Source organism: Pelophylax lessonae (assembly GCF_965119305.1).
Source record: "Pelophylax lessonae genome assembly, contig: HAP1_SCAFFOLD_731, whole genome shotgun sequence".
NCBI lineage: Eukaryota > Metazoa > Chordata > Amphibia > Anura > Ranidae > Pelophylax > Pelophylax lessonae.
In genome coordinates, this window is record NW_028119617.1 from 1 (window position 1) to 18,486 (window position 18,486).

Consider the following 18,486-nt stretch of genomic DNA (forward strand, 5'->3'; position numbering starts at 1 on the left):
AGTCTACGCTCTTAAAAAATGGGTGGCTTCGCAGATCTTTAACAAGAATCTCTCTTCCTTCTGGGCATTTGCATAGGAGCTGTAAAAATATACAAAAAATTAGGTTATCCATGGTACAAAGTAATAAAATAGCTTTTTTTTTTTGCTGATTACAGATGGAGTTTACTTACTTTGTCCCCTATGAGGTCCTTGAGATCCATATCGAAATCCTCAGGGAAAGTTGGACAATGGTTGAGGATGTAGTATGCCAACACCTCTTCCGAATCCATGTCTGTGTAGGCATCTGAATCATTGTCTGGCTTGTCGTCTGAATCACTGCCTGTCTTGTCGTCTGAATCATTGCCTGGATTGTCGTCTGAATCATTGCCTGGATCCACGTCTGAATCATTGCCTGGATCCGTGTCTGAATCATTGCCTGGATCCGCGTCTGAATCATTGCCTGCATCGTCGTCTGAATCATTGCCTGCATCGTCGTCTGAATCATTGCCTGCATCGTCATCTGAATCATTGCCTGCATCGTCGTCTGACTCATTGCCTGCATCGTCGTCTGAATCATTGCCTGCATCGTCGTCTGAATCATTGCCTGCATCGTCATCTGAATCATTGCCTGCATCGTCGTCTGACTCATTGCCTGCGTCGTCGTCTGACTCATTGCCTGCATCGTCGTCTGACTCATTGCCTGCATCGTCGTCTGACTCATTGCCTGTATCGTCGTCTGAATCATTGCCTGGATCGTCGTCTGAATCATTGCCTGGATCGTCGTCTGAATCATTGCCTGGATCGTCATCTGAATCCCAGCCTGGATCATCGTCTGTATCCGGAGCTGTTGAATGGGTAAGTTCCAATCGCCATCTCATACACTATAACTCCCAGGGAGAAATAGTCAACGGCAAATCCATATGGCTCTTCCTTATAGATCTGTGGAAATATTAAAAAGAGTAGAATGGTCAGTACTGATTGTTTTACTGACAATAATATAAAAATATTGAAATACAGCACCTACCCTCTAGTTCTATATGTATAGTAATTTTGCCGTCATTTTATGTATGTGCTTAAATTAAGTGTTGTATATGGTGAGGCTCTATTACCCTTTAGTAAACAGACATTTCAAATACAATGAATTAAATATATATAAAGTTGATACAGTGTTGAAAAAGTGCAAAAAAGTGCTTCTGACGTGCAATGGATGTGTGAAATATGCAATGGTTTCCAAAGTGCATAGAATAAAATAAATGTGCAAAATAAGGTATCCAGATGTCTTAATTAAACATTCACACATATCATTCCATTGCTTTGTAAAACACTGTGCAATATATATGCAATGTGCAATGCATTCCAAAGTGCTCACAATAAATGTGTAGACATGTTTCGATTATTGCATCTCAAAAACTGAAGAATTGCTGAGATAAATTAGATTAATTAAGTGCAAACAGTTGTGACTTCATAAAAGTCACAACACTTTGCACTTAATTAATCTAATTTATCTCAACAATTCTTCAGTTTTTGATATGCAATAATCTAAACACGTCTACACATTTATTCTGAGCACTTTGGAATGCATTGCACATTGCATATATATTGCACAGTGTTTTACATTACTGACAAGAAGACAGGAAAACCAAAATTATCCAATACTCACTTCTGGTGCCATGTATTGTGGAGTGCCGAGGTTGGAAGTCAGCGTTCGGGATGCATGCACCTCTGTTGCTGATAAGCCAAAGTCAGCGATTCTCACATGTCCGACGCTATCCAGCAGAATGTTTTCTGGTTTGAGATCCCGGTGTACAATCCCCCGTTTATGAAGGAACTGCAGTCCACAAAGGATCTCCGCAGTGAGGAATCTGATGGAGAGATAGAAAAGATTATATATGAGGTTATTATATTATATAAACATTTTATATGGTAATCTAGGCCACAAAATAATAAATCATTTATCACAAAGCTTTAATTTAAATTATTTTTAATTATCAGGCATTGTCATGTATGAATGTAATAACTAAATCAGGTTGAAATAAAATATTATCAGTAAAAGGTAGATCATAGCACAATGTATACATAGAAGTGTTTTATAAGGATATTTGAAATTGTTAATTAATTTGTAGTAAATATGCTTTGCAAATTTTTTGTGATAGTAAAGGTGTCCAAATATGATTGAATGTGATTTTACAATCTCTCCTAAAGTGTATGTAAGACCAAAACAGAAAGCAATAAAAAAGCTTCCTCTCTCCATCCCAGTGGCGGCTGGTCAATAGGGGGCGCAGGGGCGAAGGCCCCCCCCCCCAAGGCTAGTCACTGTGTAAAAATCAGCATAAAAAAAAGTGTACCTTTAATATGGTAGCGGGGCGCCGGACACATTGCCGGCTATGGGAGGGGTGGTGCTTTGGCATCACGTGCCTCTTTACTTGTAAGGTGATTGGCGGCCTTTTAGAGTGTCCTCGGGGCGCAGAGCGATGTGCCCAGAACACTCCCACTCTCCGTCTGCCGTCTTGTGATTGGTCCAGCCTGGCAGCATAGCACCAAGCTGGACCCTGAAATGCTGCATCCAAGTAGTGTGTAGCCTGCAGGTAGGTTCACATTCAGCAGATAGTGAGGCTTGTCAGAGCCGCTCAGTGTGTGTCTGACACTGTCAGGTAATGTTACTGCTTGCAGGGAGAAAGACCAGCTGTCAAAACTCAGCGGTGATGTCGGGGGTGGGCGGGACCGAACAGATATCAAACACCAGCCAAGGGGATGGGTCTGGGCGGCTGCTTCGTTTATGTGGCTCTGCCCCTTTCTTGAGCAGCCCAATCATTGGCTGGTGTTTGACAGCTGCTCTATCCTGCCTACCTCCGACATCACCACTGAGTTTTGACAGCTGGTCTTTCTCCCTGCAAGCAGTTACCTTACCTGACAGTGTCACACACACTGAGCAGGCTCTGAAAAGCCTCACTATCTGCTGAATGTGAAACTCCCCCTCTCCCCTGTTAGTGTCCATAAGTGGTGCCTATCAGTCCCGCCTATCAGTGACCACCAGTGCCGCCTCATCAGTGCCCATCAGTACCACCTATCAGTGCCACCAGTGCCACCTCAGTGCCCAACAGTACCACCTATCAGTGCCCACCAGTGCCGCCTCATCAGTGCCCATCAGTGACACCCATCAGTGCCCAGCGATGCTGCCAATCAGTGCTGCCTATCGGTGCCGCCTATCAGTACTCATCAGTGCTGCCAATTGGTGCCACCTATCAGTGCTGCCAATCAGTGCCCATCAGTGCAGCCTCATCAGTGCCCATCAGTGCCAATCAGTGCCAATCAGGGCTGCCAATCAGTGCCAATCAGGGCTGCCTATCAGTCCCTATCAGTGCCTCCTATCAGTGCTGCCACTCAGTGCCCAACAGTGCTGCCTATCGACGCCCATGAGTGCAGGGATGAGGAGATGAACTCAGTAACCAGGCATATTGTCCATGGGGGGGCTGGCCTGGTTGGGCACAGCTGAAATCTGTTGATATTTATTAATGCCACATGCCGATCTTTAGTATAATAGGTAATCACCACACTACTATTTACAATAAATTACTAGTAAAATAAAAAAACTGTCAGTAAAAAGCTTTCTGCTAAGCACTGTTAGGTGTTCCCACACTACAAAAAAAAAATGTGCAGCGCTAACTCACGAATGGTGGAACCCTCTTATGTATGGAAATCTTAATAAAGTTAAACATTACCACAATGCCTGTCTCTGTAGTATGTAACTGCACATAAAACAGGCATCAAACTGAAAACAAGACATAAACATGAAGGTGGAAACTCCTCTTATAGATATTTGCCATACAGATTAACTTCAAGTGCAATAATTCCAGAGATATGTGATTTCACATGTAATACACATCAAAAGGAAAATAAGGCATATATATTTTTCAAAACTTAGCAGGGATGGTGGAACCCCTCTACAGATATTTGTCATACAATTTTAGTGCAAAAACTTTTTAGTTGGAAGGTTCACACCAGTAGAGAAATTTTTATTTTTTAGATTCTTACACCTAATTTTATATGTTTTAGTTACTATTATAATGTAAATTATTGCACTTGAAGTTAATTTTCCACCACCCATGCTAAGTCTATGTCTTTATGGACCTTTCTTTATGCACTGGTGTGCAGTCATGTTGGAACAGGAAGGGGTCATCCCCAAACTCTTCCCTCAAAGTTGGGAGCATGAAATTGTCCAAAATGTTTTGGTATGCTGACGCCTAAGGGGCCAAGCCCAACCCCTGAAAAACACCCCACACTATAATTCCCCCTCCACCAAATGATTTGGACCAGTGCCCAAAGCAAGGACGATAAAGACATGGATGAGCGAGTTTGAGGTGGAGGAACTTGACTGGCCTGCACAGAGTCCTGACCTCAACCTGGGTGGCTAAACTCCAACATAAAAATGCATATTAATACTAAAGAAAAGGCCTTCAAAAAATACAAGGCTGAGGGGTCATTGGCAGCATTCAAGCATTACAAAGAGTGTAATAAGAAATGTAAAGACAAAATCAAGGCGGCTAAAATAGAACACGAGAGACATATAGCGGAAGAGAGTAAAAAGAACCCCAAGAAATTCTTTAAGTATATAAACAGTAAGAAAGCGAGGCCAGAACATGTTGGCCCCATAAAAGATGACAAAGGAAATTTTGCCACAGAGGACAGAGAAAAGGCGGAAGTGTTAAATAATTTCTTCTCTTCAGTCTTCACAAAAGAATCGGGGGGCTACACTAACCCAGCTTGTAATGTTAAACTAAATAATACACCTCAGGAAATACCCCCATGGCTAACAGAGGATAGACTTAGAACTAAACTAGAGAAACTTAACATAAATAAATCACTGGGACCGGATGGCTTGCACCCGAGGGTTCTTAAAGAGCTCAGCCAGGTGATTGCCAGACCATTATTCTTGATCTTTAAGGATAGTCTACAGACGGGTATGATGCCAGCTGATTGGAAAAAAGCCAACGTGGTACCAATATTTAAAAAAGGCCCGAGATATATCCCGGGTAACTATAGGCCAGTCAGCCTAACATCAGTAGTCTGCAAGATTTTGGAGGGGATGTTAAGGGGCCACATACAAGACTTTAGTAATGAAAACGGTATTATTAGTAGTAATCAGCATGGATTCATGAAAAATCGTTCTTGCCAAACCAATCTATTAACCTTCTACGATGAAGTGAGCTGCCACCTAGATAAAGGTAAGCCTGTGGATGTGGTGTATCTGGACTTTGCAAAGGCATTTGACACCGTTCCCCACAAACGCTTACTGTACAAACTAAGGATTGTAGGTATGGACCATAGGGTGAGTACCTGGATAGAGAACTGGCTCCAGGGGAAGAGTGCAGAGGGTGGCGATAAATGGGGAGTACTCGGATTGGGCAGGTGTGGAAAGTGGGGTCCCCCAAGGTTCTGTCCTGGGACCAATCCTGTTTAATTTATTCATAAATGATCTAGAGGAGGGGATATCTAGTACAATCTCAGTATTTGCGGATGATACTAAACTAAGTATGCCAATATCTTCTATGCAGAATGTGGAAACCTTACAAGCGGACCTGAACAAAATAATGGGGTGGGCAACTACATGGCAGATGATGTTTAATGTTGAAAAATGTAAAGTAATGCACTTGGGCATCAGAAACATGAAAGCAAGCTACTCACTGGGGGGAAACCTCTGGGTGAGTCTAGGATGGAAAAGGACCTGGGGGTACTAGTGGACAACAGGCTTGGCAGTGGCATGCAATGCCAAGCCGCTGCAAGCAAAGCCAACAGAATACTGGCATGTATAAAAAAGGGGATTCACTCCAGAAATAAAGAGATTATTCTCCAAATCTACAAGACTCTGGACCGGCCACATCTGCAGAATGCTGTCCAGTTCTGGGCACCGGTCTGGAGAGAGTCCAGAGAGGGGCAACAAAAATAATTAGGGGAATGGAGGGCATCCGCTATGAGGAAAGACTACAAGCACTGAACTTATTCTCTCTGGAGAAGAGACGAGTGAGGGGGGATATGATATCAAAGTACAAATACTGTACTGGTGGTGACCCTAGCATAAGGAACAAACTTTTTAGAGAAAGGGAATACAATAAGACACGTGGCCACTCACTAAAACTAGAGGAGAAACGGTTTAACCTTAAAATACGTAAGGGGTTCTTCACTGTCAGAGCAGTAAGGATGTGGACTTCTCTTCCACAAGCAGTGGTATCAGCAGGGAGTATCGATCGTTTCAAAAAACTATTAGATGGGCACCTTAAAGACCACAACATACAGGGGTATACAATGTACGGTTAACAGCAAACACACATCATAGGTTGAACTGGATGGACTGATGTATTTTTTCAACCTCACAAACTATGTAACCTGATAGAACCCTTTTGGGATGAATTAGAGCAAAGACTGCAAGCCAGGCCTTCTCGTCCAACATCAAGTGCCTGACCTCACTAATACGCTTCTGGAAGAATGGTCAAACATTCCCATAGACACACTCCTAAACCTTGTGGACAGCCTTCCCAGAAGAGTTAATGCTGGTGTAGCTGCAAAGAGTGGGCCAACTCAATATTGAACCCTACGGACTAAGACTGGGATGCCATTAAAGTTCATGTGCTTGTAAAGGCAGGCGTCCCAATACTTTTGACAATAGTGTGTGTGTGTGTGTGTGTGTGTGTGTGTGTGTGTGTGTACACAAGCATGTGTGTTTGAGCTTTGGGGTGCACACCCTAATGCAATAGGCTGTGCACGCCTGACGTTAACCCAATACTGCAACCCCCCTTTATGCATTAACCCATTACTCACACCCCACATCCATGAATTACCACATATTGCACCCCCTTCATCTGTGTACAACATTAACCTTTTGCTGCACCTCTCTATACATTAACCCCTTACTCGCCTCCATCTCCATGAATTACCACATATTGCACCCCCCTCCATCTGTGTGCACCATTAACCCTTTGCTGCACATCTCTATACATTAACCCCTTACTCACCTCCATCTCCATGAATTACCATTTATTGCACCACCCCCCATCTGTGTACATCATTAACCCCTGCTCTTTCCCCCACCTATTGTCATACATTAGTCTTACTGCTCTCTCCATGCATTACCCCTCACTGCACCCCCTCATTGCAATATATAACTCCTTAACCTCTTAGTGATATATATCTATATCCCTTCCAATCTCCATACTTCCCCTACTGCACTCCCTTATCTTCATATAAATCACAAACCCCCCTCCCCCATATCTACACATCCCTCATCTCCATATGCATTATCTCCCTTACTACTGTACCCTCAATGGGGGGAGTACACTGGGATCTGACCAGGATCAGTATGGGGGGGGGGGGGGGGGACACTGCCCGGAATCAGCCATTTATCATTTTGCTTCCACTTCACAATTATGTGTCGGTCTATCACATAAAATACATTTACGTTTTTGGTTGTAAGTTAACATGACAAAATGTGGATTATTTCAAGGGGTGACTGAATACTTTTTAAAGGCAGTGTACCTTGATTACTGAAGGCCCCTTTCACTCTTGTGTGACCTCAAAGTCACGCAATTTTTTACCGTGTTTTTTTGCCGCGAAGCAATGCCTATTACATTTTTCTGTTTGCGCCCCCCCCCCAAAAAAAAAATTTTTTTAGCACCAGCCGCTACTGCTCCATGAAATACTACAAAAAAAGTTTTACATTTACAGACAAAACGTTATCAAAAATGACATTGTACAAGAACCCGTTAGATGGAAATCAAATTGATTCATTGGCAGACCTCCATACGATCTATTTGCTTAGAAATCTGAGAAGCGATAGGTTAGAGATTGCGCAATCAGATGAAGGGTTGGAAGCTTCCACTGGATGATGAACTGGCCAATAATGGTTGAATGGATTATAACAGTATCTATATGGACACACTGGGGGAGATTTATTAAAACTGGTGTACACAAAATGTGGTGCAGCACAGTAACCAGCTTCTAGGTTTTTTTGCCAAAGCTTAACTGAACATGCTGAAGTTACTGTTGCGGTTTTAGTAAATCTCCCCCTCGGTGACAACTGTAGACACATCGTGATGACATCTGTAGACACATCGTGATAGATTACTCTCCGGGTAAAATAGATTGTCTGGAATTAGTCTCAGTAGAAAATGAATTATGTCCAGTGCCTGGGATGTCTGTTCAGTGTGTGATTGTACATGTATAGGTAGATCTTTGGAAGGACAGATGTACTGAAAGTCAGACAGTCTACTCTCTATTATTGTGATACCCTATTGTATCATCTATCTTGTATCTAGGAAAAGTCTATGCCTTGATGTGATCTATGTTAAGTACTATATTCTACCCCATCCCTATTATCATAATACCCCATTGCCTTACCTTGTTGTCACAATATCTACTGGGGCCCTCTCTACGAAGAAGTTCTGCAGGTCTCCACCACTCAGGTATTCCATGATAAAGAATACAAGATCCTGTAAAGAAGAAAGAAAGATCCAGGTTTTAGAAATTATTGAACTTCCTTCATAATGTGGCTCTCGTTGAGGGTTTCTTTGTAGTCTCTCTTCTTCTTGATCATAATTTTGAGAGCCAGCGGTTGATCACTGGAGGTGTGTGATGCTAAAACCACCTGAAGGGAACAGAGGGAGAGTAAATTTTAGTTGACGATCAGAGAAGTTTATTCACATTTAATACTTTATTTATGGGTCACCAATAATGGTAGAATCACCATAATGGCCTATTATTCACTACAGGGGTCTACACCGGTGAAACAGCTGAAATTCCGGGACCTTCTCTCACCCTTGGCTGAAGTCTCACTCATCCTGGTGCACTGAGATATACCTCAATAAAGAATCCACCAAGAAAGGTGAGATCATCCCATTTCACTACTCAATCCTTCATGAAGAAGCTGTTGTTCTTCACCACCCTGATTCTTTCTATGTTATATAAAGTTAGACGCCTGAGTGAAGATTGAGTTGAAAACAGCTAAATACATTTCAGATGCATCAAAATCAAATATGTACAATACAAGTCTTATAGATTGTTTTAAATAAAAAGCTGCAACAACCTGAATAGAAAAGCCTGTCCTTTGCCCCCCCCCCTGGCCTCTACCCCAGAAGCAGTGGACATGTCCCATTCTGAATCAGAGCCCAGAGCTCTCCAATCAGCATGGAACATGAACTTTGCTGATTGGAGAGCTGTAGCTCTGACTCATCAGGGGGCATGTCGAACCACTGTAGAGAGACCACTGCTTCCCAAGAGAGAGCCAGCGCCCCACTCTATAACATGCTGGCAATGAACAGGTTTTTCCACTTTGGTATTAGCTGCTATTATTATTTATGATCACCTTTTGTGTTTTTTAATGCACCTGGAACTGATTCATCTGAATGAAATGGAAAGAATTGGGCTTTTAAGTGTATGTTTATGTAGCACTGCCCCCTTGAGGACTGCTGGATATTACACTTTCGGGTCCTCCTGGGTTACCGTTCACAATATTGGCATTCACAATTTAACACTTTACTTCTTGGCTCAGTCAATGATTAGTCCAGGGATATGTAGTTGTTTTTGGTGTTTTATTTTAAATAGGGATGGGAGAATAGAATTGTGGGGTACTCCAAATAAACTATTCACAAGATGGAGGACTTCTAATTCTCAATACAGCCAGGTTGTTGATTCTCCCTGCCACTTAGGTGAATTTGGGGTTAAGTTTCTATCCAGATGAATGATTAACTAAATTCTCTTCAGGAGACTTTCCTAGCATCCTCTTTCTCGACCACTGACACCCGTTCTCTGACTATCCTACTCCGGGGTGGCCCCCCTCAGGTCAGGCCTCTTGACACAATCCCCTGTACTCACGGTACTGTTTTTCTACGGTCTCCAGTGTCTCCCCCTCAGTCAGCTTTCCTGGACCTCTGGGTTCAGCTCCGTTCCTCTGGCCCTAAGGACGACCTCCTGATGCCATGTGCCACTGCTACAGGGAAGGAGGCAGCCGCCACCCTCCCTCCAGGACTCACCAGCCAAAGACCCCACAGCACATGTGCTCCTGGCTTTTATACAGGATTCCAAAATGCACAGAGACAGCCAGTCTCTGCCAATCACCAGGACTGTATCAAAGCTTATGTACCCATTGGTGCGGTTTCCTCCCACTGTCCAACATGCCTCCCAATTGGTCTAGTGTGAAACACTCTCTAGACCCAATGAATCACATACTGAGCACACTGAGCAGACCTAACTCACAGATCCTGCTCTCTGCTAGACAGGAAGCAAAATAGATTTGCCTGCTGCTCTTCTGATAGGCAGACAGAGCCAAAAACTATACTCTCTAATTATCACCTACCTAGGAGGGTGCTACATTTATCTCTGCAACAGCCACACAGACAGAAATCAAAATACTTAGGGTGAGGGGATTTCTGTCTGTGTCCTTTATGCAGATTTTACATCACTTCCTGTCTTGTGAAACCGTTGTCAGCAGGACAGGAAGTGAGGGGAAATCTCTCTAATGTAGTCCTGGATAGTGATAAGGCCAGACAGGGGTTCAAATCCTTCCCCATTCTACCTAAATATTTTAAATCAGAGAAAAGATCTGACCACTTACCTTTCCGAAACCTCCCTCTCCGAGAGTGCAATGGAATCTGAAGCCATCCAATGTTATTGGGATGATCTCCCTAGTGCTAGGGGACCGGCGGTAACATCTTGGTGGAGTCTCGGTGTGGATTTCACCTTCAGTCTCGCTCACTGGGGCAGGCCTGCCGTGTGAGCTGACTCTGCGGTAAGTACCGTATACATCTGCAATAAAAAAAAAAAAGGAATCAGATTTAGCAACTACATCTACTTTTAATAGATTTTTCATTGTAGAACATCAAGTTATAGAGAGAAAAGTTCAAAACTGCAGTGCCAGGGACAAGAACTAAACCCATTATGACAGGGACACAGGGACAGCCATTGTTGGTCTTTATATAAAACTGCTGGTTGCCTGACACTTATCCCAACCCACTACCTGTGATGCTTTCTACTAGTCAGTGAGTCAAGAAGCCGGGCAACAAGTATTTTCAATGATGTGGTGATGGACTTTTATAGTAAAATGAGCAGTGGCGGCCCGTCCAGTGGGGGCGCAGGGGTGCCGCCCCTCCTATCCATGCGTCTGGCCCCCTAATCTACATGCAGGGCGCTGGACGCATGGATTCCAATGAGGTTTTTTTTTTTTTGAAGCACGTGATTAGAGCCAGAGTCTCTAATAGGCTTCAAAAAAAGGTGGGCTCGGGGCGCAGAGCACTGCGCCCTGAGCCCACCCAGTTGTGTGACAATAGCGAATGAATATTCGCTATTGTTACACGGATCCTCCTCCTGGCCAATCAGAATCCTGAGACCCGTTTCCCGATTGGCCGAAAGGAGAAGCCATGCCATTGGCCAAGGAGGAGGAGGAGGAGGGAGGAAATGCAGGAGACTGAGGGGAAGCTGCCGCTGCCTGCCCTCCACATGGGGAGTGAGCCGGCGACCCGGGGGAGGGGGTATGGTGTGCGGGCTGGTGTGGTCCGTCTGCTGCCCCCCCCCAGGCCCATGGAGCACCAACCGCCACTGAAAATGAGTGGGCGGGTCACAAAGGAAGTTGTAAAACTGCAACAAGAAGTTGCTGTCACCTGCCTGGCTGTGCAGTGTGGCAGACCAGCTGAGAAAAATGGCAAATATATTTTAAGTGAAAAGGAAGGGCTTTTTGAACTGGCAGTATTGTTCAGAAAATGTGTCATATGTCATCCCTGAAATCAGACAGGAGACCAGCCACCCACTATGGGGGTCTTACACCAGCCTGACATTCCGCTGATATGTTTCTTTTGGCTGAGAGAGACGAATGTAGTAGGAATATTTATGTATGGTGTTCCTATTATTGGTTTATATAGATATTCATAATGTCTCTTTTATTAGTATATATGAAAGTTCTATTTAACCCAAAAGCAAACATTTATTATATTGCAGCTTACTCATTAGTAGATGTGATAGCTGCATTCGTTTTCTTTCTTTAGGCTTTCCTTTATTTTCACCTGGTGAACCGGCCAGTAAGTCTGTTGTTTATCGACAGAACAAGTTGTCCTGCAAATGTATCAGTTACCCACTTCTGGACCGCCGCCGCAGTTTTACGACGTTACATATCTGCTGCCATAACCCCGGTATTTTTTGAAACTGCGGGCAGTCAGCTTTGACATAAGGGTGGTCCCAGCGGCAGATTCTCCGCGGGATCACCCTTATGGGTGACGGGAGAGGTGCCCCCTTCCCTCCCACCGCTTCCCGGTCCTTTTCCCTGCTTACCGGACCCATCGGTGGTGGGGAAAATGATTTGATCTGCTGTCCCCTCAGGCAGGAAGTCGAGTGAGGGCAAGATGGTCCTCACTTGACTCTATGGCCTTGGAGGACCGGAGCGACATCATACGTCGCTTCCTAGCAACCGATTTAAAGAGCCCATTTTTTTTCCAAGATGAAAATAAATGACTTTTTTTCTTTTTTAGTGTAGATGTGAGATCGGAGGTCTTTTTGATCCCAGATCTCACATTAAAGGGGTCCTGTCATGCTTATTTCTATTACAAGGGATGTTTACATTCCTTGTAATAGGAATAAAAGTGATCAAAATAAAAAAATAAAAAAAAACAGTGTAAAAATAAAAAATAAAAGATAAAATAAATAGGAAAAAAAGACATTAAATTGTCCCATCCCTGTTAGCTGACGCGCAGAAGCAAGCGCATACGCAAGTCGCGCCCATAGATGTAAACGGCGTTCAAACCACACATGTGAGGTATTGCCGCGATCGTTAGAGCGAGAGCAATAATTGGAGCCCTAGACCTCCTCTGTAACTCTAAACTGGTAACCTGTAGAAATGTTTAAAATGTCACCGATGGGGATTTTTAAGTACCAATGCTTGTCGCCACTCCCCAAGCGTGCGCAGTTTTGAAGCATGACATGTTGGGTATCTATTTACTTGGCATAACATTATCTTTCACATTATAAAAACTTGGGCTAACTTTACTTTTTTCTTATTTTTTTATTTAAAAAAGTGAATTTTTTTCCCCAAAAATTGTGTTTGTATATAGCAGAAAGTGAAAAATATATTTTTTTTCAGAATTGTCGCTCTTTTCTTGTTTATAGTGCAAAAAAAAAAAAAAAAATCGCAAAGGTGATCAAATACCACCAAAATAAATCTCTATTTGTGGGAAAAAAAGGACGTCAAATTCGTTTAGGTACAGCGTCGCACGACCGTGCAATTGTCCGATAAAGTCACGCAGTGCCGAATTGCAAAATAGGCCCTGGTCAGGAAGGGGGTAAAATCTTCCAGGGCTTAAGTGGTTAAATAAAGATCTTTATTCCTGTTAGCACTGTGAATTGAGTCTTATCTCTTTGTATAAAGCTTTCTAACAGATCTGATATTTTTATTTCTGTCCTGTCTAAATATTTGACTTTTTACATTTTATTTCTGATCTTCCAATATTTCTTTAGCAGTCTCAAACCCCGCCCCCTGACATCAGTCTGAGCTCTTTGTGTGCAGTCTAAACTCAATAATTACCATCAGTGCCTGTAATATGACACTATCAGAGCTGCAGACAGGAGAGGCTGATCATATAATGTTTCATATATAAAGTTTTCTCTGTACTTTCCCTCTGTTATGCTGGCAGTTGGGTGTGGATATTCCCAGTCTTCCTGATTTTAACTGGGGAAGAAGGAAGGAACGCTCAGTCAGTCCTGCTGGTGATTGGACACACAGAACACCTTAGACTGCTGTCATTATCACACACTGAGCTGCTGCTACACACACGGCAGGTCAGGCTGGTTTAGCTCCGAGGTGACTCTGCTCGGCTCTGCACTCTACAGCCTCCATCTCCCTCACCCGAGGCAGTCATGTGTAGCCCCGCCCCTCAGCTGAATTCCCCAGAGGGAGGAGTTGCCAGAGCTCCTGTCCCTCCCATCATCTTCACACAGCTCCATGTGATAGGGTGCCCATCTCTTCTTCCACGCCTCCCACCAGAAGTGTATCGCCTGCAAGCCAATTATTGGCCCGGGGGCGTGTTTTTTGGAGTGGGACCGAGGCATGGAACGCAGTGAGTTTAGTAAGTGACTTCCTCTTCACCGAGAAATGACCAATCCAGCCCACCGGGTGCTCCCGATTGGCCAATCCGGGTCTGGGAGGAGGGGTTACTACATAGAGAAGGAAATGGGCTCTGAGATCGCCCAGAGCAGGGAGAGATAAAAGCAGAAGGCTTTGGGGTGGTGATGTCCCGCGAACATCGGGAAGCTGTGAGAGAAAGCAGGAGTGATAGAAAGGATTAGATAGGGGAGGGGGAAGCCGCTGTTCAGAACGGGGAAAGTTGTACAGTGTGCATCTATTCTGGAGCCAATCAGGAAGCGCTGATAGTCGGAGCCCTCCCACCCTCACCTGCCCCGCCTCCTCCACTCTGTCACTGGGGGAATAGTACAGCGCGCTGTGCAGGCAGGGGGCGGGGCTACCATCTACTCTACATGCAGGAACAGAGCCGCTCTCTGTCTTACATTGGGCAGAATATTCTGTGCAGGGCAAACTCCGCCCTCTTCCCACAGTAAATCATTCCGCCCAGGGCAGCTGCCCCCCCCCCTAATACCGGCCCTGTCCACAATACTTACCATTCCAGTCTGTCTTGTACTCTGAGCCATCGACTTTATAGCCGACACCAAAGCATCCAGCGGCCGCTCTAAAGCACCCGCGGAGAAAAGCTCGAGCCCTCTTCATTTTTGTGGGCTTCTTGGTTGGGGTATCTGCAGGTTGTGCAATGATACCATCCATAGGTGGTGTTCCAGTGCTCTGTTTATCTTCGGTGTTAATGTGATAAACAGCCTTCTTACACTGAAAAAATCTCATTGTGAAGAATAATTCAAGCACACTTGAAGTATTCAAGAGAAAAAATTACAATACGATTGAATCAAATCACAGTAAATTGCTAGGATGAAATCACAAGCAAAATATCGCCAGAGAAAAAAAAACACGTCTGCACAGTATGCTGACCACTCTGGGGACTGGCAGGATCCAACTGTCAGCTTCTTATATAGGGGCGGCTGATGACATCACAGTCATGTGACCTAACTGCCGTTGTTGTTTTTGGCACTCAGCCAATAACTGACATTTTTTTTTTTTTTTTTAAAGGAAGTTTTTTCCTTTTGTATTAGCTTTGTGAATTCAGCCTCTGGGCTCAGTATACAAATCTCACATACCAATATATATATATATATTTATTTATTTTTTTAATCAAAATGAGTTTTTTTTTTAATTGAGATTTAAAATTTACAGACCCATTGCTTAACCACTTTAGCTCCGGAAGGTTTTACTCCCTTAATAACCAGGCCATTTTTTTGCGATTCGACACTGTGTTACTTTAACGACAAATTTTGCAAAATAATAGTAACAATTTTGAAAAAAACGCCATATTTTTTACTTTCTGCTATAAAATATTCCCAATAAAAAAAATTAAAAAAATCAAACTTTTTTTTATCAGTTTAGGCCAATTTGTATTCTGCTACATATTTTTGGTTAAAAAAAAAAATCCCAAAATGCGTATTTTAATTGGTTTGCGCAAATTTCACATACCAATATATATATATATATTTTTTTTTTAAATCAAAGTGACAGTTTTTTTTAATTGATATTTTAAATTTACAGACCCATGGCTTAACCACTTCAGCTCCGGAAGGTTTTACCCCCCATAATAACCAGGCCATTTTTTGCGATTCGGCACTGTTACCTTAACCACTCTACTACCGCTCACGGTAATAGTACTGCGGCAGAGTGGCTCGTTCCCGTCCAGTCACGTAGTATTAACGTGACTGGACTCCTCCCCTTCTGGGCGGCGCTTGCGCGCCGCCGGAGGCTCGCTCCGGCTGTTTTCATTCACAGCGGGAGTCGGGCCAGGGGAGGAGCAGCGGCGATCGCCGCTGCTCTTACCCGATCGTCGGGGATCGAGTCTGGAGATCCGCCCGCTGTGTGTAAACACAGCGGGCGGATCTCCATAGTGACAGGGAGTGACAGATCGGACTGTTCAGCATAGCTGGACATCCGATCTGTCCATGAATCACATAGTCACCTCCCCCCCTACACGTCAGTAAGCACCAGGCATACATTAACCCCTCCCTCTCCAATAAAATTAACCCCTTCCCTGCCAGTGTCATTTTTACAGTAACAGTGCATATATATAGCACTGATTACTGCAGTAATGTCACTGGTACCCCCAAAAGTGTCAAAAATGTCAGTCAGGGGTCCGGTCTGTCCGCCGCAATGTCGCAGTCCCGCAAAAAAAATCGCAGATCGCCGCCATTACGCGTTAAAAAAAAAACACCAAAAATGACAGAAATCTTTCCCTTTGTTAGTAAACGCAATAACTTTTGCGCAAACCAATCAAAATACGCTTATTGCGATTTTTTTTACCAAACATATGTAGCATAAAACAAATTGGCCAAAAACTTTTAAAAAAATTGGTTTTTACATCTTTTTTGGGGGGAATTTCATATAAAAAAATGTGAAAAATATTGTTATTTTTTCAAAATAAACGCTCTTTTTTTGTTTATAGCGCAAAAAGTAAAAATCGCACAGGTGATCAAATACCACCAAAAGAAAGCTCTGTTTGTGGGAGAAAAAGGACGTAAATTTCGTTTGGGTACGGCGTCGCACGACCGCGCAATTGTCAGTTGAAGTCGCACAGCGCCGAATCGCAAAAAGTGGCCTGGACGGAAGACAGCAAAATCCTCCGGTTGTAAAGTGGTTAACGACAAATTTTGCGGTCATGTGACGCCGTACCCTAATACAATTGATGTCCTTCTTTTTTCCCCACAAATAGAGCTTTCTTTTGGTGGTATTTGATCACCTTTTTTTTTTTTTTTTTAGATTTTGCGCTATAAATAAAAAAAGAATGATAATTTTGAAAAAAAAAAAAAAAAACGCCATATTTTTTACTTTCTGATATAAAATATTCCCAATAAAAAAAAAAAATCTAATTGTTTTTATCAGTTTAGGCCAATTTGTATTCTGCTACATATTTTTGGTAAAAAAAAAAAAAACCCAAAAAACGTATTTTAATTGGTTTGCGCAAAAGTTATAGCGTTTACAAACTACGGGATAGATTTTTGGAATTTTTTTTGTTTTGTTTTTATTAATAATGGCGGCTTTCAGCGATTTTTAGCGGGACTGCGACATTGCGGCGGACAGATCGGGCCCCTAACTGACTTTTTTGACACTTTTTGGGGACCAGTGACATTAATACAGCAATCAGTGCTAAATAATATGCACTGTTACTGTAATAATGACACTGGCAGGGAAGGGGTTAACACGGGGTGATTAAAGGGGTTAATGTATGCCTAACTGTCATTACTGACTGTGTGGGGGAAGGGCTCTGTGACAGGCACAGAGAGATCAGGGTTGTAGCTTAGCTGAAACTGCTGATCTCTCCCTGCCTGTCTGACAGAAGAGCCGCCTGCTTTGTATTTTATTAATGAATAAAAAGACGGCTCGGATTGGCTGAGTCAGAGGTTGTAACATTATCAGCCCGCCTCTCTGACTCCGCCAATCCAAGCAGGCTTTGTATTCATTAATAGAATACATCGCTCGCTGTGATTGGCTCAGCGCAGTATACTGTATGTAACCATAGCTACGGTACATAGAGTATTACCGCACATCCAGCGGGCTGACAGATTAGGAACGTTCGTTTTGGGCCAGCTTGGTAGTCCTAAACCTGGAGTTCTCTTCCTCTTAAGGTTCACATTTTATACTCCTGTCTGATTAGTGGGTGTAAAGGAATGGCTGCTAGACAAGACCCCATCATGTTGTAGGGGGGGGGGAGTCTTATACGGAGAGTAGAGCCCAAAACCTATGTTTTAACTGAAAAAATTAGGGGGTCGTCTTATACATCGGGAAATACGGTATGTACATATAGGAATGTCACCCGTCATCAATGGGGAAAAGTAAAAACATGAATCTATCAATATCCACAATACTTACCATTCCAGTCTGTCTTGTAGTCTGAGCCATCGACTTTATAGCCGACACCAAAGCATCCAGCGGCCGCTCTAAAGCACCCGCGGAGAAAAGCTCGAGCCCTCTTCATTTTTGTGGGCTTCTCGGTTGGGGTATCTGCAGGTTGTGCAATGATACCATCCATAGGTGGTGTTCCAGTGTTCTGTTTATCTTCGGTGTTAATGTGATAAACAGCCTTCTTACACTGAAAAAATCTCATTGTGAAGAATAATTCAAGCACACTTGAAGTATTCAAGAGAAAAAATTACAATACGATTGAATCAAATCACAGTAAATTGCTAGGATGAAATCACAAGCAAAATATCGCCAGAGAAAAAAAACACGTCTGCACAGTATGCTGACCACTCTGGGGACTGGCAAGATCCAACTGTCAGCTTCTTATATAGGGGCAGCTGATGACATCACAGTCATGTGACCTAACTGCCGTTGTTGTTTTTGGCACTCATGGGAAGAATATAGACAAATGGACT

At 43.3% G+C, this 18,486-nt stretch overlaps 1 protein-coding gene across 1 annotated transcript in view; it reads right to left on the reverse strand.

Moving 5' to 3' along the window:
* Nucleotides 1-7: 7 nt before the first annotated feature.
* LOC309544054 (uncharacterized protein) overlaps nucleotides 8-18,486 on the reverse strand; it is a gene marked incomplete at both ends in the record, with an annotated part of 28,793 nt that continues 10,314 nt past the window's right edge. The window contains 5 exons of the mRNA XM_082276444.1: nucleotides 8-79; nucleotides 171-860; nucleotides 1,640-1,841; nucleotides 8,368-8,459; nucleotides 10,580-10,770. Of these exons, the coding sequence (XP_082132570.1) occupies nucleotides 8-79; nucleotides 171-860; nucleotides 1,640-1,841; nucleotides 8,368-8,459; nucleotides 10,580-10,770 (1,247 nt within the window). The remainder of the gene's footprint in view (nucleotides 80-170; nucleotides 861-1,639; nucleotides 1,842-8,367; nucleotides 8,460-10,579; nucleotides 10,771-18,486) is intronic.